The following is a 27,036-nucleotide window of genomic DNA, read 5'->3' as shown; positions in this document are numbered from 1 at the left end:
TGTCCCTCACTGATACGGTCCTCATCCTTCCGGCAGAAATTTAACCCAACCAACTAATCTTCGAGTTTTAACTGTTCTCCAGATCATCAATTACAATGCCTAAGTTATCATCTGTGGCCAAGACTGCGCAGTTGGCTTCCCAAGCGGTCAAGTTGCAAACCGCCAGAAGCTTGCCTCAAGCTGGCCAGTACCAAGCCATGAGAATGGTGGACTCCCGTATGGCCTCCTCTGCATCTGGACTCAAGACCATCACTGTTCGTGATGCCTTGAACGCTGGTCTTGCTGAAGAATTGGACAAGGACGACGATGTGTTCTTGATGGGTGAAGAAGTCGCCCAATATAACGGTGCCTACAAGGTTTCCAAGGGATTGTTGGACCGTTTTGGTGAGCGCAGAGTGATCGACACTCCTATCACCGAGATGGGTTTCACTGGTTTGGCTGTGGGTGCTGCTTTGCACGGATTGAAGCCAGTTTTGGAGTTCATGACCTTCAACTTTGCCATGCAAGCCATTGACCAGATCGTCAACTCCGCTGCAAAGACCTTCTACATGTCTGGTGGTAAGCAGCCATGTAACATCACCTTCCGTGGTCCAAACGGTGCTGCTGCTGGTGTTGGTGCCCAACACTCTCAATGTTACGCCGCCTGGTACGGTTCCATTCCTGGTTTGAAGGTGGTTTCTCCTTACTCTGCTGAAGACTACAAGGGTTTGATCAAGGCCGCCATCAGAGACCCTAACCCAGTTGTTTTCTTGGAAAACGAAATTGCCTACGGTGAATCGTTCGAGATCTCCGAAGAAGCCTTGTCATCCGACTTCGTCTTGCCAATCGGTAAGGCCAACATCGAAAGAGAAGGTACCGACATCACCTTGGTGTCCCACTCCAGATCCGTCAAGTTCTGCATGGAGGCTGCCGAGACCTTGGAGAAGGAATACGGTGTCAAGGCTGAAGTCATCAACTTGAGATCCATCAAGCCATTGGACGTCCCAACCATTGTGGAATCCGTCAAGAAGACCAACCACTTGGTCACCGTTGAAGCCGGTTTCCCAGCCTTCGGTGTTGGTTCCGAAATCTGTGCCCAAATCATGGAGTCCGAAGCATTTGACTACTTGGACGCTCCTGTCGAAAGATGTACCGGTTGTGAAGTCCCAACCCCATACGCTAAGGAATTGGAAGACTTTGCATTCCCAGACAGGGAAATTGTTCTTAGAGCTTCAAGAAAGGTCTTGGGTTTATAGATCTAGAGTAACGCCAGTACTATAATAAAAGTAATAGTCATATCAGCGAGTAGGAATTGGCCGGACTAAAACAATAGTCCTACTTGGGAGTAGTTGGTAATATTTGTGTCAGTACTGAAGTGTAGTCATACTTGCGGGCAGACTGAGGAATCTATCACGTATTAGATTTTCATATTGCTAGTAGTCGAGAAGGAAGGGACGCTGGTATTAAAGGGTGTGGAGTTCCAGAGTACGTAAAGAACTATTTGATATATATGAGTCTAATGATACTTAGTCAATTTAGCAGTTAGCCAAGGTGATATATTCGATAAAATTTATCTAAAATAACGATACAGTTGGCGATTAAGGTGGTATTTTTGTCAAAATAACGATCTGGCTTCATGAAGGTATTTAATATATGGTCAAAATAGCTGATCCGGGCGGTGAAGAGTACTTTAGTGAACAATCTAAGGATCAACTGGTAGGTACGGTTATTAATTCACTAAATTAGTCAAAAGAACTGATCCGGCTGGAGATTAAGGTGAATAATTAGTTAAATGACTAAGAATTTACTGGTATCTGAGGTCTATTTGTATTAGTCAAATTAACTGATCTGTAGCTAGGTTATTACTTTTATCGGACTAATCTACTGGTAGCTAAGGTATATACATTAGACAAAATAAGTTTATACCTGATCCTTTAGCTAATGTGTGCCAGGAAAGTTGATCTTGTTACCAAGGTGTATATTAACAATGACTGAACTGGCACATTACCATCCATTCACTGTAATGGTTGCAAGGATGTCGCGTGTCGCCCTGTGTCGCATCTTCCAATAACAATATTCAGACACGCTAGCACCCTCCAGGTTCTCTTCGTCCACACACACCCCATTGGAAGCACGAAACCATGTCGAACAAGGTGCACAAGCGTGGCCATTCCACCGAGCCGCCGTCGCTTTCCAACGACCTCAACTACCCCACGTTCGGCCCGGAAAACGACGGGTTGTTGCCGATTTCCCGCCAGGATATTGATGAGAAATCATCGTCTACGTTCACTCCCAGGCCTACAGGAGCCACCAAGAGGTCCAACACCCTCAAGGCAATCGACCGTCCGGCGTTTGCTGTGCTCGTCGTGCTCTACTTGTTGCAGGGTGTGCCAGTGGGACTTGCTTTCGGATCCATTCCGTTCATCCTCAAGTCCAAGTTGTCTTTCTCCCAGGTGGGTATCTTCTCGTTGGCTGCGTACCCCTACTCGATGAAGTTGTTGTGGTCGCCCATTGTGGACGCCATCTACTCGCCCAAGGTAGGCAGAAGACGCTCGTGGATCATTCCCATCCAGCTTATTTCGGGAACCACATTGATCTACCTCGGCTCGATCATCGACACCTTGGTGGAGAACCCCAAGCCCCACCTTACCAAGATCACGGTGTGCTTCTTCTTGTTGGTGTTGTTCTGCGCCACCCAGGATATTGCCGTGGACGGCTGGGCTTTAACGTGTTTGTCTCCCGAGTGTCTTTCGTTTGCATCCACTGCACAGACGGTGGGAATCAACTCAGGCTACTTCTTGTCGTTCACCATCTTTTTGGCGTTGTCGTCGCCTGATTTCGCCAACAAGTACTTGCGGAGCGTGCCCTTGGAACAGGGCCTCTTCACCTTGGGACAATACTTGAACTTCTGGGGCTGGGTGTATCTTGTTGTGACTGGGCTCTTGTACTTCATTCCCGAAGATCCACCTCATTTGGCAAAGTCAAACCAGGCCAAGCTTGCCAGTGAAAAGGTGAAGGTGGAAACCGCCTACAACAGCAAGGCTTCCAAATGGAACGAGTTGAAGGCTGTGTACGAGTCCATGTACCAGGTTCTCAAGTTGCCCAACATCCAAGTGTTGATTGTGATTTTGTTGACAGCCAAATTCGGGTTCCAGGTCAACGAGGCTGCCACTAACTTGAAGCTCCTCGAGAAGGGCTTGTCCAAGGAGGATTTGTCCATCACCGTCTTGATCGACTTCCCGTTCGAAATGGTGTTTGGCTACTACGCAGGAAGATGGTCCAACGGGAAAGTGCCGTTGAGGCCGTGGCTTATTGGGTTTGCTGGCCGCTTGGTGGCTGCGTTGTTTGCACAGGTGTTGATCTACTTCTTCCCGCAAGAGGGCAAGGTCAGCTCGAAGTACTTCCTTTTGATCATCCTACAACACTTGTTAAACTCATTTATGGCCACCATCCAGTTCGTGTCCCTTTCTGCATTTTTCACCAAGATCGCCGACCCTGCCATTGGTGGAACCTACATGACGACCTTGAATACCATCTCCAACTACGGAGGCACCTGGCCCAGGTTGATCATCCTTTACTTGATCGACAAATTCACCCTCAGCGAATGCCACACCCTGGCAAATGGGTTTTCCATCACTTCGGAGTCGTTGAAGGAGAAGTGCAACGAGCTTGGGGGTACCATAAACATTCTTAGAGACGGATATTACTACACCAACATCATTTGCGTGGTAATTGGGTTTGCCATCTTGCTTTGGGTGAAGAAGAGAGCCACCCATCTACAGTCCTTGCCACCTAGTGCATGGAGAGTCAAGTAAATGAGCTAGTGGAGCTAGCGGTCTATGACTATTAAATATACATATTGTGTAGTGATTTGTAGAAATGCTCTGGCTGGCCAATTTTTGGATGCTTCGGGAAGATTGATTAGTGTGTAGAATGACTTGGATAATAATTCAGTCTGGTATGACCTGGATTATCAATTCTGCCGTCTGGTAGGATGTTTAGGATAATCATTTGTTGGAATGACAAGGATAATAATTCAGTTTGTTAGGTGACTTCTAGCACAATTCTGCTTTCTGCCTCTTGTCTGTTCTAATAGTCTTTATGAATTCTATCACGACTGCATCGAAAATTAATTATTGTAGAATCATAATCTTTCGATCACATCTAGTAACTATTAAGCTCACAGATTCAATATTGTAACACAGTTGGGAAATTATAAATTATCTCCGCCTCTAGTATTTTTATGCCGACGTGGCCGAAGTATTCGTGACTCTGCTGGGGAATAAAAAGGCATAATTTTCACTCCACCTATATTTTTATCTGTTTTGGAACTAATTTTCACAACCTCCTGAATTTCCTTCTCTCCCTATTCTCCATATGGTTCTAATTCAACGGTTTCTGCCATGATTCCGGCTCAGTCCCTGCCTGTTTGTGGATGTCACTGCTCAAGAAATCAATGGGACTGAACGGGATCTTCAGGTCGTGAGACATTTTGCGCAGCACTGAAGAATATGTACCTATGATTGATGGGATCAACGACGTGGGTAACGGTGGAGTTGCCATGGTGGGATCGAGCCTTCCACTGTTGATTATGGACGCCTGCGACATTGGCGATCTTGCTGTGTTCTCTTTGAATGAGAACGATCTAGCAAATGAAGCCATCGCATTCGAAATAATTCCAGTTGGTTGCTGAACAGGCAAAGTGTCGGTGACACTTCCTGAAATATAATGCCGAGGTGGTGGTGTGGTGATCATGTAGCTGGCATGCCTGGAGCTCATCAACGACGAGGTTTCGTTAACAGAATGGAGCAGGGGCTCGCGAGGATTGCCGAAGAGAGACCCTCTTCGTCCATTTGCGTCGTCGTCCATATAGATTCCGTCATCGTAGTAATCCTTGGCGTGATTGTTGGTGTACCAGGCAGGTTTCTGAAAGCCTATGGGTGACTCTGAGTGGTGGGAGGGCATCTGGACGTCCGTATGGACCGAGGAGTGTCGCGAAGACACCGGTTTGTAGAACCAACACTGAAACAAAATCACACAGTCAAACAAGACGGTGCCTGCACTGCCCACGATAAAAGGCAACTGGGCCATCAACACCGTCCTGAACTTGTTGTCGGAGCGGAACTCATAGTCACTGATAGACAAGAGGTACAAGTCGCTGACAATGGAGATGGTGTAAAAAAGGTTTCCCATCATGGCAAAAAGGAAAAGAAAGGTGGAAATACCCTTGGTGGACTTGGAACGAAAGTTCTTGACAATCTGGGGCGACCTCGATGCTAGGTAGAGGAATGAGCACAACCAGGCAGAGCACATGCCAATGTCGCCTGGCGAAAGGTGGGTCAAGGCTAGCATAAATGGCGAAAAGTAATGCAGAAACAGAGCAGTATTGACGGGACGCTCTGTAGGGAGGCCGTTGGCCTTCTTGAAGCTTCCTGCAAGGAACGACGTACTCAAGAGCTTCTGGAACATGCTGTTTTCGTTGGCGTGGAAGCCAGACGAGATGTCGATGGGCGAATGCGGTGCCACTTCCGGATCAAATCGGTTCCTCCGCAGTCCCAGATGGCCGTGTCTATTGGCAAGAGGGCTGCGTAGCATGTTGGGACTCTGGAGCAAGTTATGGTGTACCTTTTGGCGGGGATACACTCGGGTATAGTACCAGAACTGCAACGAGAGAATGCAGTCGATGAAGCAGTAGTACGCTGCCAAACATGTCTGGAACGGCAACGCTCGCGTCAAGATACACCCCAAGAGGTTTGTGATGTCGCCAGCGATCCAGCACATCAAGAAGGCCACCGATACTCCGTGGACACTCTGGTTGACGTAGTTTTCGATGATCTGGGGCAATTGCGCAAAAAGCCACACCGAAAGCGACAACACGCCGCAGGTCTCGGAAACCCTGCCCAATAGACGTTCGGTGGAGGTAGAGGTGTTGTTGCACACAAGCTGGGAGATGAAGGCATCGATGGACCCGGACGATGAGGCGGTGGTGTTAGCGGAGGCAGCAGCCGCGAGCGGTCCCCACGAGCGGACCACCCTGGCGAGGCTGGACGGGTCGTTAGCGAGCGGGATCATGGACGGGGACGTGGTGGTTCATTCCCTGGCCGGGTGGAGATGCTTATCAGTCAGATCTGGAGATATAATTTTTCACAATTGGTGACACAAACGGCGGTGTTCTGGAACGATCTGTGCAGGGAGAGAAGATGGTGCGCATCAGCAGGATGCGCGGAAGCTGGGAGCAGTGGGCGGTGAGGCGGCGGCGAACAGCAGCAGGAGCGGCAGTCGGTAGCGACAGTAGCAGGAGGGTGAGGGAGCGCACGATGGAGCCGTACGGGAAAAACGGCGGTAATTGAGGCCGGAGGTGTACTTAAATAGAACGAGAAGCGGAAGTGATCACGGGAGGGGTAGAACGAGAGAGCATGGTGGGGAAGGCAGGAGCTCGAGTGACACGTCAGGAATTTTGGGGCTACTTGGGCACTATACGGCACGATATGGTACCCTAGCATAAAATTGTAATAAAATCGTTCAGGTACGATCTATACTCAAAGTAGAGATTTGTATTAATACGTTACTATATATTGTCAACATATTCCGACTGCGCGTTGAGCGTCATTTCGGGAATGGTGGTGGCATATTCCACCCTGTGGGAGCATATTTCATCAGATTATAATTAACCAGATCAGGATTACTTCCTCCGATTTATTTCTTAAATTAATACATTAATGCTAATCATCTCGGTCAGGCTTACTACTCCAAGGTATCAGTTAATAATTTGACTTGTACCTCTTCCTCGTTTTCTTGCTTAATATCCAAAGTACGATAAACGTCAGTTTAGTCGTAGAAACTCCACTGAAACCTGCTATTGAAATAAAAATTAAGCACTAAGTTTTGGAAAGTCACATTATGGCTTTCCTTGTGGTGATAACGCTCCCTATTGTTCAATTAAAATACCTGAGATCACAAAATGCGTAATACATGTATATTACTGTTCCTTGAAAGACTCGGACAAATGGCCTGGGTGCCCAACGTCGCACGGTGCTACCACCCGTTGCGCTCCCCGCCATTACCGACGGTGCCCCGCCATCGGAGGCACCGCCGCACCGTACCACGCACTCCACCGCGCACCAAATCATCGCACCATCAACCACCACCAGCTAAACCAGCTAAATCATCACCGTCAAACCACCACCACCATCACCACTACCACCACTATCATTACCCCCACCTCCCCCTCCCCCGATGGTGTCGCTCTACGACTTGATGATGCTGCAGCAGCAGTTCAGCCATCTCTCCACCTCCATCCCCTCGCTCGATGCCCTCTTCCTCTCCAACATGGGTCCCCGCCACAGAGTGTACGATTTCCAGGCTGGCCCTGGCAACAGCGCCCTCTACACAGTCACGGCATCGCTCGTGGTGTCCCACTTGGCTCACAGCCCCAAAAACAGGGCCGTGGTCATCGACACCCTCGAGCACTTTCCCTGGCACTATCTCACCACCAATCCCCAGTTTGACCAAGCATGGCTCGACCATAACCTCGTCTCCTACACTGCAGACACGTTTGGCAAGCTCATGGCGTTGCTCGCGTCGCCACGGCTCGTGCCGCCAGGCGACACGGCCACCACCATCGTCGTCATCAACGGGTTCCACGAGTTGGTGGAATTCTACAAGCTCGAGCTCTCTGCGAGCTACGAAGAAGCGCTCCTCAAGAGCCACCTCGAAAGAAACGCGCTTTTCCTCTCCAACCAGCGCCAGTTCCAGCAGGCTGGCACTACCAGCCCCCTTCCCGAACTCCCACCGTCCTCGGACCTCTTGACTGATAGTCCAGCTGCCAAGTTCGATGCCCATCTTCACGCGTTGTTGAACTTAGTGTCTGGCGTGGCCTTCAAACACGATCTGGTGTGCATCTTGCTCGGACACTTGGACACCGCCTACAAGCTCGATTCAGCCTCCCAGGACACTTCTGGTGCCACTGACACCTCCCAGTACTCGTCCAAGGGCCGGGTGGTGCTAGCACCAGCTCTCGTTGGAAACAGACACCACCGGAACAAAGTCGCGCTAGAGTCGTTTATCACCACCAGGCTCGTTTTCTACAAGGACTGGTACCACAACAGCGTACACTACCGCGAGGCCCAGGAGCGCAATGACAGCTACCGCGAGAACGACCGCGAGGGCTACCGCGAGACTCACCGCGAAAAGCACCTTCCCTCCAGACGAGTGGACCCAGCAGCCTTGCGGACCGTATACGCCGTGAGGGTGGAGCATTTGCAGGCAATGGCGTCGGAAACCCCCACCGTATTCTTCGACTACGATGACATCGACTACCGTCTTCTGCCCAACACTGCCTGCTACAAGTTCGTGGACTTGTCGAGGTCGCGGGTTCCTCGAGCCCCTCTCCAGAGCCAAAGGTACTCGGTGCCAAGGAGCGACGCTACCCAGTCGTCCCCGGCACCTATGCCCGACAGTGAGCCTGTGCTACCCGACAGTGAGCCTGTGCTACCCGACAGTGAGCCTGTGCTACCCGACAGTGAGCCCATGTCAATGCCTACCGAGAGCCAGATGGCAGCATTGGTGCAGTCGACCCAGAAAATGCAGGAAGAGTCACAGAGAAGGCACCAGGAAGGGGAGCGGTCCCAATTGCTCCGGGAAGAGTCCCAAATATTTCAGGAAGAATTACAGAGAGGTCTCCAGGAAGAGTCTCGGAATGAGTCCCAATTGCTCGAGGAAGAGTCTCGGGATGGGTCCCAAATATTCCAGGAAGACTCACAATTGCACAACGAACAGTCAAAACCACGCCAGCCTCCATCGCCCCACGATGTGCCCCAATCGCCCCAGGAACATTCATCACCAGCAAACGTAGACCCTACTGATGCCTACGGCTCGGACCCCGAGCTCGACGCCAGTCAGCAGAGCTTGTCGCAACAAATTCAATGGGGGCACCAGCCGTCCAGTCCTGACGACCCACTCCGGTACGTGCAGTCTGACAATAGCCAGGAGCTGGTGGTTGAGGAGCTGGAAGACGAGATAGTAGGGACCTTGCTTCCTCGCCCTGTAGATAGATAACGCAACCGGCCCAGAAAATACGACGATTGCGGCCAAGCGATTGCTCCTCACACCACCACATATAGCATCACCGACAAGTATAGAGAGCCAGGAATCACATCACCTAATAGACGGCACAGAGAATCGGCAACCAGGTACAAGCGAAGTTAAATATTCGGTTCTTATTAACTACTAGTCATAACGTTTGTTTTTTCCACCATAATTGCAAGGTAAGTATGCCGACTGTGGATACTAATAGTTAAAATGTTCGTTAATGTTATCAACCTGACTAAAAATGCTAATTCGATGCATATTAACTAATAATTATAGTATTATCATTAGCGGTATCAATTGCTTCCGCCGCAAGCAAAACTTCACATTTTAATTCGATAACTATCGAATAGTTACTTCCACCAGTCCGACCGCCATAGTCCCCCCAAATTACCGCGACTCCACTGAAAACTCCCACTGGCCTCGCAACAATCTAGCGAGCCCTCTGAAATCTTCCGCTACGTGCACGTCACTGTTTTGTCCGCGACAATTGAAATTCACTTCCACCACTCAACAACCAATGGACCAAATTGAACAGATCAAGGCCAAGTGGCCCGTCGTTCTTGACGAGCTCAAGGGATACTTGGACCACGCCAAACAGGTGGGCCATCCCACCCGCGTTTTCGAACACGGAAAGGCCATCTTGGAAGGGGTCAAGAAACATGGAGTGATACAAGAGTACACCACCAGAGTGGAAATAACCCCGTTGGATGCCAAGTTGGCGTTGGGCGCCTACGTTGCCGCAGGAACTCTCTTGGTGTTTGGCACCTTGTACTCATTATACTCGGTGTTGTCGGGTCCTCCCACCAAGACCAAGAAGAAGGCCAAGAAGCGGTTGACCAAGGCCCAGAAGGCCAACAAGTTCATCCAGGAGATCTTGGACAACGTGGAGAGTACCTTCGTGCCGGAAATCGACGAGTACATCGAAAACTACCAGAGTTTGAAGTCTGAGGACGTGCAGTACAAGTACAACTACTTCAACGAAATGCTCTTGAAAGAAATCATGAAGTTGGACGGGGTCGAAGTTGGTGACAACGAAGTGTTGAGAACAAACAGAAAGAAGGTGATCAAGTTCATCCAGGACCACCAGAAGCGCTTGGATAAATTCAAGAAGGAAGTCAAGTTCTAGGTAGCACAATGTACATTTAACAACATAGGCTGTAGGTCACTATAGATGAGGAGGATGGAACATTATTGTACACATTTCCCTTTGGTTGCTTTTACTTGATAATAGTGTGTTTTAGTAGAGTCTACTCTAAGAAGGTGGACATGCACGAGTACTTGTGGATGACACGGGCATAGAGGTACGGGGTTTTCAGGTGTAATCAATAGCATTACTCGACTAGGAAGTTTGTTCTGTAGCTTACTTAGTGTTCACTAAATAAACTCACTACTTTTCATTTATAGCACGATATATGTTATTACAAGAATACCTGTCTCTGAACGCTGCTACACCGTGAGTTAGCAATAGGTTAAAAGTCCTAGCCATAATTCACTACTGAAAACTACTTGCGAATTGATTACTTAATTTTTCTGAAATAAACGCCTGCAGTATGCCAGAACGACAGCCCAAACCCTTGGAATGATACGGAGCTCTTGAAGCTATCTCATGTTTGTAGAGCCAGTCTCCCAGAGAGTGGTGACGACAATTTAGCCAGTATCAGTAGAGAAAATCTTTTCCTTTTCAATTGTCCACTTCAAATACACAAAATTCATGGCCAATCACGCTTCCTCGCATCCGTACTGCTTCACTTGCCCTGGGGCTGGCTGACGTGACTGTCAAACTGGTCAGGGCTAATTTTCTGGCCTCTTTTGACCCCAAACTCGGGGATCTTGCCATCGTCGGAGAAAATGTGGGTGAATACCGGCAATTGCCTTCCCAACCAAAGCGCTCGGGAGGTGTGGTCGGCTGTGTCTTCGCCGGTCTGGGGGTGGATGAGCACCGAGAGGTTGCCGTGATGCAATTGGAACCAACTGAGGAGCTTGACAAACACCTCGGGACGAAGCACGTCCACCTCCCAGAACTGGGTGGAGTGGGGCCCGATGACTTTGTCGTCGGGGAGCCTTTTGACGATCACTGAACCGGAATTGCCTTCGTGAGCAAAATCTGTCAAGAGCTTATCTAAAAGATCAAACGCTTCCTTTTTGGAGGGTGCTTGGTGTGCATAGTAGTAGACGTGGAAATCGTAGTACTGGACAGGGTAGGTGTAGGTAAGGCCATGGACGGAGGTGGTGGCGGTGCGAGGGTCTGTCAAGTGGGTGAGATATTCCATGCTTGCGTTGGACAGTGTAGCTAGCGAGAAATGGCGGCTTTAAGTAGGGTCGTGGCTCAAGCCACACTGGATCGATCGCGAGACTGGATACAAATGGTGTCAGATTAGGTAGGTAACAACGGAGACCATTGACTAGATGATAGCAGTCCCTGTTAGATGTGCTGGATTAAGTATCCAGCGAACCATGAAATGAGTAAAGCCTGAAGTTTAGACAATTATGGGCAATTTGTGGACTGGAGTCTGGGTATCTGGTCAGGTGACACATATCCAAAAAGGGTGATTTATCATTTTAAGTTTTTTGTATTGTTCGATGATTGAGATAAGAACTGTAAGAACTGATTAGTGTAGGCTGGTCGGAGTCAGGAGCTTTTCGTCGAGGAACCAGGCAGTTCCAGAATTTACTCTTAGAGCATAGATAGTCTGTTTTCTTGTTTTTTTTTGTGCTAATGGGAAGTGTTACTCTCTAAATGGTCCTTTAGGCTCCACGTAACTGGCCAGAGCTCGCGGGGCAAACTATATACCTATCACAATACAACACACCACTAATTTATTTTTGTTGATAGAGGAATTTGCGATTGCGGGGTTTGGGTAGCTGAAATGGTAGTTCAAAATCACCGTGGATCCAAGGGTACATCTTACCATCCATGACGAAGGCGCAGTTAATAGCTGTATTCTCTTGGTCTCTTGGCTGCAATTTGATATTTGGCCAAAGCCAGGATGATGGGATTCATTTGAATACCAATACGGTTAGATTTAACTTTTCGAAAAATTTCCAAAATCTTGGTGAATTTGGTTCAAATTTTGTAGATCAATTAACCTTGGAAAAATTAGCCTGGAAGCGGGAATACCCTCAGAAGTGGTTGGAGAAGCCAATAACACCTTTAGAAGACCCCCTTGAAAGAAGTAAAGACTAACTTTAGGACGACTACAACCTAGAGGTAATTAATAATACTAGAATAATACTAGTATAATACTCTAGAGGCAATAGCTAGAATAATGCCAGAATAATACCAGAATAACACCAGAACAATACCCTAGAGGCAATAGCTAGAGTAATACTAGAATATCACCGGAATATTACCCTAGACCACCCTTAAACACCACCAGCTACTATCCCTACTGCCACCCCATCTGCTCCACAATCACCACCAGCGCATACTGCTGATCACACAACAATCACATGCCCGTATATTGCTGTCACCCTGCAATTAATCTACTCCTGCCTTGTGACCTTCATATATTGGCCTGGGGCTTATCGCAGCATGGGAACCTAACCCCAGATCTAGATTATGTAAGATACTCGCCTCTGCAGGCGAAGGTGCGGCGTAATTAGTGGAAATTGGCGTAAATTAGCGTAAATTGGCCCCAACCAAATCGCCATGGGCCATGGGCGGCTGGAGCCGTTCACACGTGGACTGGCGATCTGCCAATAGTGCAACTGGGGAACATTTTACGACTGGTGTGCAGCCAGCTGGGCCCTGAAGCTGCGAAAAGGCACACCAAGTAGCCTCCACAAGCAAGCAGCTACTACGGCCCACACACCTGCCAGCAAGCACCTGCCAGCAAGCTTCCGCTACCCTCCCCTGGCCCATGACAGCTGGGCAGTAAGCGACGGCACCACGTTGGCAGTACCAAGCAAATTTGAATGGTTGATGGCTAGCCAAGAAATGTCGATGGTTCCACTGGCGTGCGCGAGTGCTACCACGGTGGGCCTAGCGGCGCGTGCGTAGTACCAGAGCCCCCAGCGACAGCTCCCGCCAGGCGCAGCGGCAGGCACATGACATGGCGGTACGGGCCAGTATGCCGGACGAGGCCTTCCTATTGCGACCACAGATCATGCATGCCCCCCGTTAGGTCTTGGCTGCACGCCACGTGGGTGCAAATCCCTGCGCAGCCACTGGAAAACCGAGTTATTGTACGACCAATTGCCGGTTTGGGACGCCTCCAAAGTGGTTCCAAGACATCCAAGAGTTTTCTGGCCACAGTCTGTGGTGGACATGTCTACGGCAGCGCCGTGGCCACGCCAGCCCCGTCGATCGCTGCCAATTGCCGCCAGCCTGGAGGGCCAATATCTCCCTTCGACCACGTTTTGAATTACGGCACTCCCAGTTTTTCTTGACCTCTTGGCGACTGCAAACGGTGCTGCACCCAGATAACAGCGACAGCCGCTGAGTCTGGCACCACTATAAAAGTGCTGGACCACCCGGTGCTAGCTCTCCAGACTCGACCAGTTCAGATCATCCTCCAGCCGCCATGATCGCTCTCCACCAGTTTGATTACATTTTTGCAATCGCCATGATCTTTGCGTTCTTGGACGCCTGGAACATCGGCGCCAACGACGTGGCAAACTCGTTTGCCTCGTCCGTGTCGTCCAGATCCTTGAAGTACTGGCAGGCCATGGTGCTTGCCGTGATCTGTGAGTTCTTGGGTGCCGTTTTGGTGGGTGCCAGAGTGTCTGACACCATCAGAAACAAGATTGTCGACGTTTCCGTGTTCCGCGACGACCCAGCCGCCTTGATGCTTACCATGGCCTGTGCCTTGGTCGGCTCGTCCACCTGGTTATCCATCGCCACCTACATGGGAATGCCTGTGTCCACCACCCACTCCATTGTCGGAGCCGTCATTGGTTCTTCCATTGCTGCGAAAGGTGCCAAAAACATCCACTGGGGCTGGAACGGTGTTGCCCAGATCATCGCCTCCTGGTTCATTGCCCCCATCATCGCCGGTCTCTTTGCCTCCATCATCTTCCTTGTCTCCAAGTACGGTGTCTTGGAAGTGGCCAATATCGACACCTCCTTGAGAAACGCGCTCTGCTTGGTTCCAACTTTGGTTTTCGCAACCTTTTCCATCTTGACCATGTTGATTGTGTGGAAGGGTTCTCCCAAGCTCCACTTGGACAAGTTGTCCAACGGAACCATCGCTGCTGCCATTGTCGGCACTGGTGCTGTTGCCTGTGGTGTCTACATGCTCTGGTTCTTCCCCTACTTCAGAAGAAAGTTGGTGCACAACGACTGGACCCTCAGATGGTACGACATCTGGAGAGGCCCAGTCTACTGGTTCAAGTCCACCGACGACATCCCACCAATGCCAGCTGGCCACCAGCTCACCATTGATTACTACGGTGGAAGACGTTACGACGAGTCTGGTGCCTTGGTCGATGAAAAGGGTGTCAAGACCGACGACTCCGACATCGAAAAGGTGCACGAAATCAACGTGGACACCAAGGATGGCCAAAACGACTCCAGCGACGAATCTACCTTCAAGGAACCTGTCCAATCCTCCAGACAATTGTACTTCTCCCTCCTCAAGACTCCTTCCAAGTGGCACATTCTCGTGTGGAAGTTGTTCACTCACGGTGTCACCAGAGATATCATTTCTTCCCAAACCACTTCTACCGGCATGTTGGCTGGTGACTTGAAGCAAATGCACCAGTCCTCGAAGTACTACGACAACAAGATCGAATTCTTGTACTCCCTTCTCCAAGCCATCACTGCTGCTACTATGTCTTTTGCTCACGGTGCCAACGATATTGCCAATGCTACCGGTCCCTTGGCCACTGTCTACTTGGTGTGGAGCACTAACACCGTTGGTTCCAAGAGTGAGGTTCCTTTGTGGGTCTTGTGTTACGCTGGTGCTGCTTTGTCGATCGGATGTTGGACTTACGGTTACAGAATCATGGCCAACTTGGGTAACAAGTTGATTTTGCAATCCCCATCCAGAGGTTTCTCCATTGAGTTGGGTGCTGCTGTCACCACTGTCATGGCTACCCAATTGGCCATTCCTGTGTCTACCACTCAATCTGCTGTCGGTGCCACTGTCTTTGTTGGTTTGTGTAACAGAGAATGGAAGGCTGTCAACTGGAGAATGGTCATCTGGTGTTACTCCGGATGGCTCATCACCTTGCCAGTCGCTGGTTTGATTGCCGGTATACTAAATGGTATTGTGTTGAACGCCCCAAGCTTGGGCCAAACCTACAAGTTGACTAACTAGTCGATTCTTTCTTTAATTAATGCTTTAATTCTTCTAAAAAACGATACTCGTATTCCAGAGGTAGATTCTGTCGGGTGGCTAGAGTATTCATCCGAGCCTTATAGATTTTATTAAACAATATAGCAACTACTTTTCAATTCGATGTGTAAAGAGAGTATCTATCCTAGCATTCTAGATTTTTATAAACGATACCTAGCAGCAGTAGTACGTCTGGGTAAAGTATTCATCCCTCTATTTCAGTTCCTAGCAACTCATTTGTAATTCAAACGTAATAGTCAGGGGTTGTTGCGAGTAGTCTTGCACTCCATTGGGTATAAGTACCAAGTGTAGTATTTTGGCTTAAGCCCTCCGAGGCTCACCAGAGGGGCCAAGACATACACTCTCCTTCATTAATCATTCCAATAGAGGATAAATTACCTGCATCACATGTAATTCCACGATACTTTAAGCTCTGGTTAATATTCCAGTTTAACCTCTTCAAACGACCCAGTAAACTCAATAACTGATAGGTGGGCGTTCGTGTGCAGTTGAACTATTAGAAACGATTAGAAAGTTAAGGTTAACTGCGCAGGAAGCAGGGGATTTTCCGGCTATACGCAACTGATGCTTCGGGGCTTTGGCGTATTAACAGCCCTGTTCGATTCGAGATTTGGGCGATTATGTAGTTAGAGATGGTGGATGGATGTATGAAATAGAGTTCCTCAAGCTTGGCGGATTTGCAGACTACGGAAGCCAATTTAAGGAGTGTTTCAACTTGAGGGAAGACCATTTCTTTGAAAAATGAAAATCTGCCCAGAAAGACAAAATGGCGAGAGTATCCCAGAGAGTCAGTAGGTGGCCTGGCCAGCAGCCTGCCGTGGGCCGTACACCACCAGCAACCAAGGCCTGGGGTAACATGCGATCACGTGATTGATAGGCACGTGACACGTCCTTATAAACACACCGTTCCCACAACCTTCTCCGCCAAAATGTCCTACGAAGACAAATTCGACGCAAGCTTGAGCTTGTTGCGGAGATTGCACCCCAAGCAGATCACCGCCAACCTCGACAACATATGCACCTTGATCCAGCAGAACAACGGCGAGGATGAATTGGTCCAGGACCTCTTATCGTCAGTGGATACTCCTTTGAAGGTGGTCAAATGTCAAGACACAGGCAAGCCGTTTTTGTGCTGTGATTACAACCGTGATGGTGACTCGTACAGGTCGCCATGTTCCAACAAGTACTTTCCTGTCCAAGCAGATGACGACGAATTGCCTCCATTTCCTTCCAACACCATCCGGCAATTGGAAATCAAGGCCAACGACGCATTTGACGTCTACAGAGACTTGTACTACGAAGGCAGCGGCATCTCGTCAGTATACTTGTGGGACACTGAAGACGACGAGACCTTGGACGGATTTGCAGGCGTGGTGTTGATCAAGAAGGACACTGAGGATGGGTCTGGAAAGTGGAACTCCATCCATGTGTTTGAGGTGATTCCCGAGTCTGCATCTACTGCATTGTACAAGTTAACCACCTCAGTGATCCTTGACTTGAAAAACAACGATGACAGCTCGTTGTCGTTGGCTGGAAGCTTGACCAGACAGCTCGAAACCATCCAGACCTTGGAGGTTGACGGAGGCTCCAACTTGGAGACCTCCCACTTGATCAACTTAGGCACGTTGGTGGAAAAGTCCGAGTACAACATCCGTAACTTGCTCCAGGAGGTCTACTTCGACAAGTTGAAGGACATCATGCTCAAGGACTTGAGGTCTGTGGGCGATCTCGGCGACCAGAAGCTCGAGAACTTGAAGCAGTCGGAGCTCATTAAGGGTCTACAGGGATTATAGTTGTACTGTCGTCGATTGTATAGAGGAGTTTGAAATTCCATGATTTACCAGGAAGAGTCTGGATGGATGTAGGCGTAGTAGAATTTCAATCGGGTGATGCTAAGGAGTGGATAGTTCATGCTGATGGATTTCCGGCGTCATTTCTTGAGAAGTCCATGAAATGTCATTGCCTAAATGTCCTGTGAAATGAGAGTCATTACTTAAATAAAGTTGCTTGAATTGGGAGTCATTGCTTGGTAATTGTCCGTGAACTCTGAGATTCGAATAGATAATGCAGAAGTATTGAGTGTAGCTGTTTGTAAATTCACAAAATAATCGATCATGCTAATTGATTCCATAGATAATCAGAATTATTGACTGTGTAGTTGATGTTAGTTCACACAAAACTCAACCATAGCAATTGATTCCAATAGATAATGCAGAGTTGTTCCTGGGTAGTTTGTTAGTTTCACAAATCTCAACCATGGTACTTGATTCAATGGATGAACAGAATTTGTGGCCATAGTTGTTTGTCAGTTCACACGATAATCGTGATTGATTCCGTAATCAAACTAATTGTCTGTGCTCGTTCATTTATGAGTTCTTTCGGATGCTTGAGTACATCGACAAATCGATCTTATCGTCAAGCTCGTCGTCTTTGGTGTCCAACAAATCTTCGTAGTCGCTGTTGTTGATTATGGCCTTATCGTCTTGAAAAACCAAGGTATTACCATTGGAATCATCTTCCTCGTTGAGATGTATAGTGGAGCCTGTGTCGAGGTTATACATTGGACTATGGTTTAATTGGGCCCCAGAGCTCGACCGCGAGACTGCTGCTCCCTTGGAGTCTTCCTCACTCAACGAAGAAAGTACGTTGGTCTTCACATCATTCACAAAAGACCAGATGGAGGACGATACTGTCTGGAGCATGTCTTCTGTATTTCGCTGGGGTGGTTTCAAGCTCGTTGCAGTGAGTGTTTCTGAAGACGAGGCTGGCTCTGGAAAGTCCTTGTCTAAATCGATGGATGAGACTGGCTTTGATTTCGACTTCAATGGGGATGGAACAGACCCGTAGCTCGAAATCGAGTCCTCGGAATTGCGGGATCTGTAGTGAGTGCTTCCGGAAGACTGATCCACGCTGAGGTGTTGCGGATGTTGGCTTTGTAGGTGTGGAGTACTGACGAGCGACTTTTCGAACTCGCTCTGGAGCATGGAATCGAATTGTTGAAGCATGTTGAGTGGTTTGGCAAGGTTGGTCCAGAGCTTGGAATTGCGCTTGTCAGCACCTCCCTGGCTGGTAGTGCTGGGAGTAGTGGCTGCTGCACTCACGTCCTTGGCCTGTTGGTAATGCAATGATGACGATAGAGTTCTTCTGCGAGACTTATTTCGGGTGCTGGCTATCGCCTCGTCTCGAGGGTTGCTGTTCTGTCTCTGGTGCCTGGTCTTGACGCCAGACGTGTTGCCCTTCAACTCGCGGTACAACGACTTCTGGATCACTTCTCGTAACTTGTGGAGCTCCTTCTCGTGGCTGTCCAACTTGAGGGTCAAGTTGGATATATTGTCCTTGATCTCCACGATGCACATTTCCTTGAGGGCCATGAGCCTGAGCTGCTCGTCAATGTCGAGTGCCACCAATTGGTCCATCTGAGGGAGAGGCAAGTCGTACTTGAGGTCTTCTACAGAACGCTCGTTGACTTTGGGCAACAATGGCAGGGTCTGCGGAGGCAAACTCGATACTGACCGCTTGTGGGTGGAGGGAAACTGCAGTAACGGCGTGGTGGTGTACGACAGCGACGGTGTGGTGGCAATTGGCGACACTGCCAAGTTCAAGCTGATTCCTTTGCTTCTGGACACTGATCTGGGGAGACTGGATCTGTCTCTGGTCTTGTAGGAGGCCAGTTTGGGCCTGGATTCGGAGTCTGAGGCCATGACGTCGTGGGTGTGCCGCGACTCGGGCGTTGTGAGAGGCTGTGGGGTGGGGTACAAGTCGGGAGACTTCATTATCTGGTTGGGTGTTGATACGGTTCAATAACAATAATGGAGGTGGGGTCACGCGAGGGGTATCACGTGATCGCGTGTGGGCTGGGTAGGTTTGGACGTCTGGGGTCCCAGAGGGCCGGGAAAGGGGCAAAAATGGTGCCTTGGCGGCAGGGGTGTTCGGGGGGCCCCGCAGCAGGCGTAGGCTGCCCGCCTCTCAGGCTGGCAAGCCATTTCTGGCCAGATCACCACATCCAATGTCGCACTTCGTGTCGCGCGACTGTAAACATTTCCACATGCTGCCAACCACACCATCATGAGAAACGTCCAGCTCCTCCTCCAAGATCCGTCGGTTTCCAAGTGGATCAAGTGGGTCCTCGTGCTCCTTGTGGCACGAGTCAAGAAGCCACTCTTCTGGTCCAGTTTTCTCGCGTTGAATCCGCTAATCAGAAGAGTCCTCCAGTCATCCGAGGTCCACCCCCACCTAGCCAGGCTAGTAGGACCCTCCAAGTCGGCTCCCGAGTCCCAGCGTGATGAGACCATTGGCAGACGTCTTTCCAAGCTCTCCAACATCGTCACATGTGCGTTCTTGTACTTGGCTACCCACAGCAACAATGGGTTCCCCAAAGACTACGTGCTGATCTACCTTTGGATGAGCTACTACGGCGAGTTGGACAAGCCGTCGGACCTGCGGGTGTTGGTGTCGCCACAGACATCACGCTACTTCAAAGTCGAGACCTACAGCCCATCCGTGGCCCTGTTGTACCAGCACAAGGAGTACGTGATCTACCCCCTCATCTTTGGCCAGCTCTTGTCCAACTACTTAACGCCCACCAAGTACAAATTCAACCAGAGGTACTTGTCCAGCTCCATCAAGTCACAGATCTTGAGTCCCATCTGGATCACCTACTCGCTCGGAGTCAGGTCCCATTCCATTGCGTGGGGACGGTTGTTCCGCAGCTACGCGTACCACAACTTGGTCATCGGGGCGTTCGTGGGCTTGATGGCGTTCAAATCGCGTGCTTTGGACCAGTACTACGAATTGAAGTACGGCATCGTCTCCGGCAAGTCCGTGGCAGATATCGTCAAGCAGTACGGCCTTTACATCTTCCACAAGGCCAACTCCTACACCAACTTCATCTACCTCCCTAACATCGTGTCTATGTTGTTGATCTCGATCTCGGCATCGACGTTGTCATCCATGAATCTCTGGAACAACAAGAATTTCTTTAAGTTATACATCAAGACAATCGGGTTTATCGCTGGTTTCGTGACCCTATACGTCAATGCGCAAGAGTTTGTGCCGGATTTTGGCTACCTTCGTGACAAGTCCGAAAAGAACAATATCCGTACCGTTTCAAAGACTTTCCTTGACGGGTTGAACTTGTATTTGTTCAGGTTGATTTTGTTGTCGAAATGGAGAATCACCAAGGAGAACCACCCCAGTTTCAGGAAGTTGAAGTTGAGCAGCTGGTACAAGATCGAGACCATCTTGATGTGCTTCGGAGTCTACAAAATAATGACCTTGAACGACTTCTTGAAGAGACACGGAGGAAACACAGAGCTTGAAAGTCTGCCCTTGATCAAGGGAATTGAGATGATCATGTGAATGGGAATAGAACAACAATTCGCCATTCCTGATGTATTAATACTTAATTGATTTTTCGCTAGAGCATGTTTGAGAAGTTATGTTCTGACCTGCAAGAGAATTCGGAACTTTAGTGTATAGCTTTAATCGCAGAGACTTATTTATTACTCATCTATCAATACCATTAATACTTAATATTTTATTACTAGATATTCTCAGAAAGCAGTGGAGAATGATCACACTAGTTGAGAAATCAGGAACTGAGAAATATGTTTATATGATAAACAAATGATAGCATGAAAATGTAAAGAATCAATAGCTGATCAATAGAACCCTTTTCCAGAACCCTCCAGAGAAACAGTATATAATTTCTATAGAACCCAAAGTCTGTCATGTACTTTTACTTCCATAATACTGGACAGTTCTATTTTATCTACAGTCTTTGCTTCTTAACATCTAGTATACTAAGCTATGGATCTAGTAACCACCTGCGCCTGGAGCTTTTTCCTTGCCCTTCAACTTCTTCAACAACTCAGTGAATCTGGACTTGTCTCTATCTTCATTCTCAGGCAAGTCGCCGACCTCAGTCACCAACTCGTTGACTCTGTCCCACAAGGTACCTCTTTTCAAGAAGCCGTCTCTCTTTTCCAAGTATTGCTCCTGTTCCTTCAAGACCTCCTTAGAGTGTTGTTCCTTCTTGTTATTGTAGTTGTCGTAAAAATCATCGATGGTTTGTTGGGCTTTTTGAACAACGTCCTTCTTCTTCTTGGAGTTGGCCTCTTCTCTCTTGGAGATCTCCAAATCACGACGTTCCTTCCACTCACTCAAATGCTTGGATTCACCGTCGAATTGGGTGGTGGAGTTACCAAAACCTTCAAATTGCTCGTCCTCTTCGGATTCGTGGGCATGTTGGTTTTGACCAGAAGGACCTGCTTCTTCTACTTCGGGGAACTGTTCTTTGAAATCGTTTATGTCGTCGTCGCTTTCTGCTAAGATTTCTTGGTCTTGTTCGGTTTTGAATTCATCGCCCACCAATTCGCTTTCACGCGACAAGAAGTCGGAGCTTCCTAAGTCTTCTGTTTCGAGGTTTTCTGAGTCCAATGCTGGGAATTTGTCGGCCATGGTGGATGTTGGAGTTGGTTAGAAATGGCCATGTTGTTCAACGTTGATCGCGGGCGTAGATCGTCCACGTGACCGTGGTCACGTTCACCACCACCAATAAGTCTACATGATTCCTCCAGATAGTCCAATTCTATATACTCTAGTGTTTCTGGCTCAGGCCCTATAATGCTATCGAGTACACTCTCACCGAGGTGTCGGCGCTGGCCACTCCCAATAATAATTTATCGCCAATTTCATTGCTGAAGGCCAACTTGGAAACCTTGCCTGCAGGAGTGATCTCTTTGGACACTTCAAGCACAAGCTGGAGCTCGGAGGTCTCTAGATCGGCAGAGAAGAGGTTTATGTCACCAGCCTCAGTACCCACGGCCACTACCAACTTTCCGGACACTGGCGAGTTCAAGCACGAGATGGAGGTCACGGGATCAGCCAACTTGGTAGATGCAACCAAGTCCACACTGTCTTGGTTGACCCTCCACAATTTGATCAGCTTGTCTCTGGAGCCAGTCACAAACACGTGACCCAACTGGGCAGGGGCCCATGAACAGTCCCAGATGATTCTGGCGTGAGCTTTTGTGTTGAGCTGGACCAATTCGAAAGTTTTATCGTTGACGCTCCATAAACTGAACTGTCTGTCTCTTGAAACTGCCAAAAGATACTTGCCGTCGCGCGAAAATTCCAAGCTGGTAATGGTGAGGTTGTGGCCTTCCAAAACCTGAGGCAACTGTTGGAAGTCGTTGGCAGAATCGAACACTCTAATCACAGCATGCTTGGAGGAGTTGGATTTGCAGGCAGATGCAATTAATCCGGTTGGTGACGTAGCGCAACAGGTGATTTCGTAACCATGTCCGTACAACTTTTCAATTTCTGGGAAAAGAGTGTATCTTTGGAGGTGGTCCTCCAATGGAGGCGATGACAATGCCTCTATGATATCGTCCTTGTCGTTGGTAGGAACGTAGTTCTCCTCTGCGTCTTGCTGCTGCTGGGCAGCCTCACCGGCCTCCAACTGCTCGTTGGCAGCCTTGTTGGACAATCCCAAGACGGGTAATGCAGCAGACTCTGGTAATTGATCGACATCCTCTCGGGCCACGATTTGAATGTCACAAAGCTTGTCCAAGAGCTTGGTGATGGAATGGGTGATTTCAAACACTCTCAAAACCTTTTCGTCACCTCCCGACACGAACTTGGTGGCGTTGATATTGTCGAGGCATATCATGTTGTAGCCGTGGATTTGGGGTCTGGCAAATTCGTGCCAGGTTTGGTCGGCCTTCCAAGGAGCGTATAACCTTGAGGTCTGGTCCAAAGAGGTGGAAAGCACGTACTTGCCGTTCTGGGACCATACGATATCGGTAACCTCTCTGGTTGGACCAGAAATTCCCAAAAACGACTCGAAGGTTTTGGCATCGTCGTCGGATTTGTAGACTCGGAATGAGCCGGTTTTACCGTTGGCCAAAATGTAGTGACGGGAGTCCTCGATGAGCCACAAGCACGACCAGAAACCACCAGAGGCACCTGTGGCGGTGGACGCACCCTTGATGGACATCTCACCCAATCTGTTCACACAGCACCAAATCCCTGATTCCTGGTCCATTTCCCAGATCATCAACGCAGTGTCTGCACTGGTGGAGAGGAGCTGAAGCTTGTTGGAAGGGTTCCACTGTAAGCCAGTGACCCAGTCGTCGTGGCCCATGATCAACGCCTCGAAACTGAATGCACCACGTCCAGTGCCCACTGCGAATTTGTACTGCTTGTTGGAGAGCAAAATGAGCTTGCGTTCGTCCTCATCCGAGTCATCGATATAATCGTTCAAGTTGAGTCTCCACAACCGGATGTATCTGTCCTGGGAGCCACTGGCCAAAATGTACGACTTGTGGGGAACATCAGTGACGAAAGAAAGGCACTTGACCCAGTCCTCGTGGCCCTTGAGCACGGCACTCTGCACTACAGAGACGTGGTCGACATCGGGCCAGTTTAAGCAGTAGATGTAGATCGACGAGGTCACGCCTCCAATGGCAACGATGTAGTTGTGGTGATCCACCCGCTGGAGGGCGAGAGAAAGCGGGAAGAGCCCAAGAGCGATTTCTGCCAGGCCCACGGCTTCAAACTGGTCGTCTTTGAGCGCCCACGTCTTGACTGTGCCGTCTGCTCCCCCAGTGACGAACATGCCATCGCACACTGCGATACAGGTAATGGACTTCTGGTGGTGTTCGGTAGCTTGCACGAGCGAATAGCTAGAGCCAGTCCTCCTCCACACACAGAGCACGGCGTCCTCGCCTCCAGTCACCAAGAAGTCGGTGTTGGGTATGAATTTGACCGCAGTCACCTCACGGGTGTGTTGCTTGAGCGTGTGATAGACTCCAGTGGTGGAAAGCGGCTCCCATAAGGCAATGGTGGTGCCAGCACCGTACGCGACGGTCTTGTGCTGTGCCAGGTAGTCGGACACGAAGTTCTGCCTGTTGGCGCCGATGAACACGGCATCTTGAGATACGGAAGGCATGGTGGTGGTGAAAATGAATTTTCTGTGCGAGCTGATGAGATGGGTTGGTAGATGCAAATCGAGAAAAGTAATGAGACTTGATATGGACGACGAAGAGTACACGGACAGGAAACACACGGGAGAAAGCACAAGTATAGCGAACACGAGGAAGTGGTGAGCACGCGGTACCAGCTCAATCATGGACTGGAGCACTATTAATCAGATTTTAGGAACATGAAGGGTATTCCTGGGATTTGCATTGATTGGTTTATTGGGGAGTGGTGGCAGAACGCGGGTCAAGGACTAGAAGGATGTTTGGATAGAGACGAGAGTAGAACAGTGACAGTCTTCTATCCATACTGATACTCTTGGGAAAGAGATGGTTGTGGAATTATCACGTGATTACGATGAATCTACGATTTGGTTACTGATTGCAAAAATGGCCTGTGCTCGCTTTATTACCGCCCGCCGGCTGTGGAACCTGTTAATATCAGTATTCTTTGGTCCCAGACTACGTTCAAAGGAGCGCTGGATTTTCTAAACCGTTAATTATAGGTTTTCATGATGGCGATGGGAGGGTATTGACTATAAATGACCAGAATCTTACGTTTCCAGTATTCTTTCTGGGTTCTACAGACTAAACATAGAGTTGAAATTTTGATATCAGAAGCAGTATATATTATTGTAATCCAGTCACACTCAAGACACATTGGCCTACGGTGGCATAGTCCAAATTTCTCTATTTTCTCGCCTCAACAAATGGATTCTACTATATTTTGAAGCTATCGGTAGGTTCCATTTCCTAGAAATAAATAACAATCCCAGAATCATTCAGAGTTAAACAATTGTAGTCCATATTGTAACCACTACTTTTGTGTTTTAATCCTATTTGATGCCAAAATTAATAAAAATGCGTTGCAATCGTAATTGACAGGTTGTCTCCCAGACACTGAATCTACGGTTGTAAAATTTTGTAATTTCAAGAAATAATTACTTACTTGAGCAATAAAAGACTACAACTACTAATAAAACTAATTAAAATCAAACCAAACAAGCCAGATTCAATTATTACATGCCTCGCCCCAATGCAAAAAATCCAACCCAAATAGTTTAACAAATAAGATAAGAAATATACAAACATATTTATCTTGGCCACAAATCCTTGTATTAACCGGGGGACTAGGTCGAGATACTTGATCGAAATGCAATTTGGACCTTTTTGATTCTGGTGAAGCATGGATGTTCTGTCCTTTGTCGTGCACCTACCAAATCTCCCGTGATTCAAATCATGTGATGCAACTGGATAATCAACACCAACACCAATACCACCATCATGGTAACTGCGTAAGTATGCCCTTCAGCACCTCCAATTGGACCAACTAACGCCAGTGTAATACTAGTCCAGTCAGCAACACCGGAAACTATCACCCAGTTCCATGACCAGCTCTCCAATGAGCTTCCTGCCATCAAAGGCAAATGGGGTTTCACATTCAGAATCTTCCGTAACAACCCCTACTCACTAGCACCCGAGGCAGTGGAAGCTGGAGAGACTACCACCAAGGATGTCAAGTATTTCTACACATTGTCGCCATCATACATCAAGGACTCTACCATCACGTTGATCGACAAGAAGTCGACGGGAGTGTTTACCAACACCATCCACGAAGAGGCAAGCGAAGAAGGAGGAATAAGCATCCCCGATAGTCACCTCCACAACGGTGCTACAACTGGGTTGAACGATCCATTCGAAATGGTGGTGGGGTTAAAGTTTCAGAGCATGTGGACCCAACGACAGTTGATCAAGGGCGACGGGGGCCAGATCTACGAGCTCGAAAACGGCAATCTCACCATCCGTACATCCAATGTATTTTTGCACGGAAATTTCCGGGGACTCTTGATCCAAATTGACTTGAACAATGGGGTCGAGAAAGAGCGTCATACCGCGTTCGAGCGGGTCCGCAAGAAGTATAGTATTCCACAAGGACCCATGAGCTGCGAGGTCTTGGATGTGGAGAATTTGGATGTTTGGGGTGACTTGTGCTTGCAGTATGCTGAAATTTTGAACTTCTAGGTGAAATTTATTTTCACTTGAGCATCCTTCAAAGCTGTCAATGTGAGAAACAAGGTCAATGTATTGTATGGTAGTATGAAATCTACAAATGTGCCCATTGCATGTCACATCTACTCAAAATTAAAAACTACAGCCTAATTGATTTTGAGAATCTGTCTCATTGCCATACGGACACCTCCAATATTCATAAGCTAGTCTAAGCTAGTGGTCGACGTGTTAGAAAGTTGAATAGTTCATGACTCCAACACTCAAAGTTGAATCCCTTGCATGAAAAAATCGACTAAGGCATACATTGGATATATGTAATGATTATAATTGCGTAGACAAAAATTTCAGGTGGTTTACTAAAAAAATAACGATATAATGAAGAGGAGATAAGTAAGAAAGCGTTTGTGGTTAATGTTTCTTTAACTTCATATAGAATTTCCAGGTAGACTCGATTGTACAATAATTAGTTTGCTTCGTTAAATAAAATCGCTAGGAAATTTTACAGCATTGAGCAGCACTACACAATTAGACTTCTAGCATAAATTCTGGATAGAAGATACTGTTGACACAATTAGCATTCTAAACACTGTAGAAGAAAGTGTTCTAAAGGTATAGTATAAACATTCGAGCATGCTAGACATAATGCTGCTCTTTTACCACCTATCATTCATCGTAGA

At 48.3% G+C, this 27,036-nt stretch overlaps 13 protein-coding genes across 13 annotated transcripts; 8 read left to right on the top strand and 5 right to left on the bottom strand.

Annotated features, from left to right (window-relative positions):
• Positions 1 to 29: 29 nt before the first annotated feature.
• PDB1 (pyruvate dehydrogenase (acetyl-transferring) subunit E1 beta) lies at positions 30 to 1,519 on the top strand. Its single transcript, XM_020207639.1, has one exon. It carries the CDS (start codon positions 96 to 98, stop codon positions 1,233 to 1,235), a length of 1,140 nt encoding a protein of 379 aa, XP_020064113.1. The 5' UTR covers positions 30 to 95; the 3' UTR covers positions 1,236 to 1,519.
• Positions 1,520 to 2,120: 601 nt separating this feature from the next.
• Positions 2,121 to 3,794, top strand: CANTADRAFT_6186 (uncharacterized protein; the record flags this gene model as incomplete). The annotated part of the gene is made up of 1 exon (XM_020210840.1): positions 2,121 to 3,794. One exon carries the CDS (start codon positions 2,121 to 2,123, stop codon positions 3,792 to 3,794), a length of 1,674 nt encoding a protein of 557 aa, XP_020064112.1.
• Positions 3,795 to 5,001: 1,207 nt separating this feature from the next.
• CANTADRAFT_51685 (PQ-loop repeat-containing protein) lies at positions 5,002 to 6,051 on the bottom strand (the record flags this gene model as incomplete). The annotated part of the gene is made up of 2 exons (XM_020209976.1): positions 5,002 to 5,324; positions 5,376 to 6,051. Coding segments are annotated over 2 exons (999 nt in total), but the record flags the coding sequence as incomplete, so codon positions are not given.
• Positions 6,052 to 7,215: 1,164 nt separating this feature from the next.
• CANTADRAFT_36072 (uncharacterized protein) lies at positions 7,216 to 8,304 on the top strand (the record flags this gene model as incomplete). Its single annotated transcript, XM_020208663.1, has 1 exon — positions 7,216 to 8,304. A coding segment is annotated over one exon (1,089 nt), but the record flags the coding sequence as incomplete, so codon positions are not given.
• Positions 8,305 to 9,586: 1,282 nt separating this feature from the next.
• Positions 9,587 to 10,195, top strand: SNL1 (Snl1p; the record flags this gene model as incomplete). The annotated part of the gene is made up of 1 exon (XM_020210839.1): positions 9,587 to 10,195. The coding sequence occupies one exon, from the start codon at positions 9,587 to 9,589 to the stop codon at positions 10,193 to 10,195; it is 609 nt and encodes a 202-aa protein (XP_020064109.1).
• A 259-nt stretch (positions 10,196 to 10,454) lies between these two features.
• CANTADRAFT_26074 (uncharacterized protein) lies at positions 10,455 to 11,517 on the bottom strand. Its single transcript, XM_020207638.1, has one exon. It carries the CDS (start codon positions 11,337 to 11,339, stop codon positions 10,815 to 10,817), a length of 525 nt encoding a protein of 174 aa, XP_020064108.1. The 5' UTR covers positions 11,340 to 11,517; the 3' UTR covers positions 10,455 to 10,814.
• A 1,995-nt stretch (positions 11,518 to 13,512) lies between these two features.
• On the top strand, positions 13,513 to 15,608 carry PHO89 (Pho89p). The gene has a single exon (XM_020207066.1). It carries the CDS (start codon positions 13,593 to 13,595, stop codon positions 15,327 to 15,329), a length of 1,737 nt encoding a protein of 578 aa, XP_020064107.1. The 5' UTR covers positions 13,513 to 13,592; the 3' UTR covers positions 15,330 to 15,608.
• A 589-nt stretch (positions 15,609 to 16,197) lies between these two features.
• CANTADRAFT_242682 (F-actin-capping protein subunit beta) lies at positions 16,198 to 17,447 on the top strand. The gene has a single exon (XM_020207065.1). It carries the CDS (start codon positions 16,298 to 16,300, stop codon positions 17,159 to 17,161), a length of 864 nt encoding a protein of 287 aa, XP_020064106.1. The 5' UTR covers positions 16,198 to 16,297; the 3' UTR covers positions 17,162 to 17,447.
• Positions 17,448 to 17,734: 287 nt separating this feature from the next.
• Positions 17,735 to 18,784, bottom strand: CANTADRAFT_50784 (uncharacterized protein; the record flags this gene model as incomplete). Its single annotated transcript, XM_020209872.1, has 1 exon — positions 17,735 to 18,784. One exon carries the CDS (start codon positions 18,782 to 18,784, stop codon positions 17,735 to 17,737), a length of 1,050 nt encoding a protein of 349 aa, XP_020064105.1.
• A 649-nt stretch (positions 18,785 to 19,433) lies between these two features.
• CANTADRAFT_51121 (uncharacterized protein) lies at positions 19,434 to 20,726 on the top strand (the record flags this gene model as incomplete). The annotated part of the gene is made up of 2 exons (XM_020209908.1): positions 19,434 to 19,589; positions 19,641 to 20,726. The coding sequence occupies 2 exons, from the start codon at positions 19,434 to 19,436 to the stop codon at positions 20,724 to 20,726; spliced, it is 1,242 nt and encodes a 413-aa protein (XP_020064104.1).
• A 456-nt stretch (positions 20,727 to 21,182) lies between these two features.
• Positions 21,183 to 21,827, bottom strand: CLC1 (Clc1p; the record flags this gene model as incomplete). Its single annotated transcript, XM_020211659.1, has 1 exon — positions 21,183 to 21,827. The coding sequence occupies one exon, from the start codon at positions 21,825 to 21,827 to the stop codon at positions 21,183 to 21,185; it is 645 nt and encodes a 214-aa protein (XP_020064103.1).
• A 160-nt stretch (positions 21,828 to 21,987) lies between these two features.
• CANTADRAFT_90093 (Elongator subunit) lies at positions 21,988 to 24,321 on the bottom strand (the record flags this gene model as incomplete). Its single annotated transcript, XM_020211652.1, has 1 exon — positions 21,988 to 24,321. The coding sequence occupies one exon, from the start codon at positions 24,319 to 24,321 to the stop codon at positions 21,988 to 21,990; it is 2,334 nt and encodes a 777-aa protein (XP_020064102.1).
• Positions 24,322 to 25,633: 1,312 nt separating this feature from the next.
• MED20 (Med20p) lies at positions 25,634 to 26,760 on the top strand (the record flags this gene model as incomplete). The annotated part of the gene is made up of 2 exons (XM_020206142.1): positions 25,634 to 25,644; positions 25,690 to 26,760. 2 exons carry the CDS (start codon positions 25,634 to 25,636, stop codon positions 26,369 to 26,371), a joined length of 693 nt encoding a protein of 230 aa, XP_020064101.1. The 3' UTR covers positions 26,372 to 26,760.
• Between the last annotated feature and the right edge of the window lie 276 nt (positions 26,761 to 27,036).

The sequence above is a fragment of the Suhomyces tanzawaensis genome (genome assembly GCF_001661415.1).
Source record: "Suhomyces tanzawaensis NRRL Y-17324 unplaced genomic scaffold CANTAscaffold_4, whole genome shotgun sequence".
In the NCBI taxonomy this organism is placed as follows: Eukaryota; Fungi; Ascomycota; class Pichiomycetes; order Serinales; family Debaryomycetaceae; genus Suhomyces; species Suhomyces tanzawaensis.
This window is presented reverse-complemented; position numbering and strand designations above follow the sequence as displayed.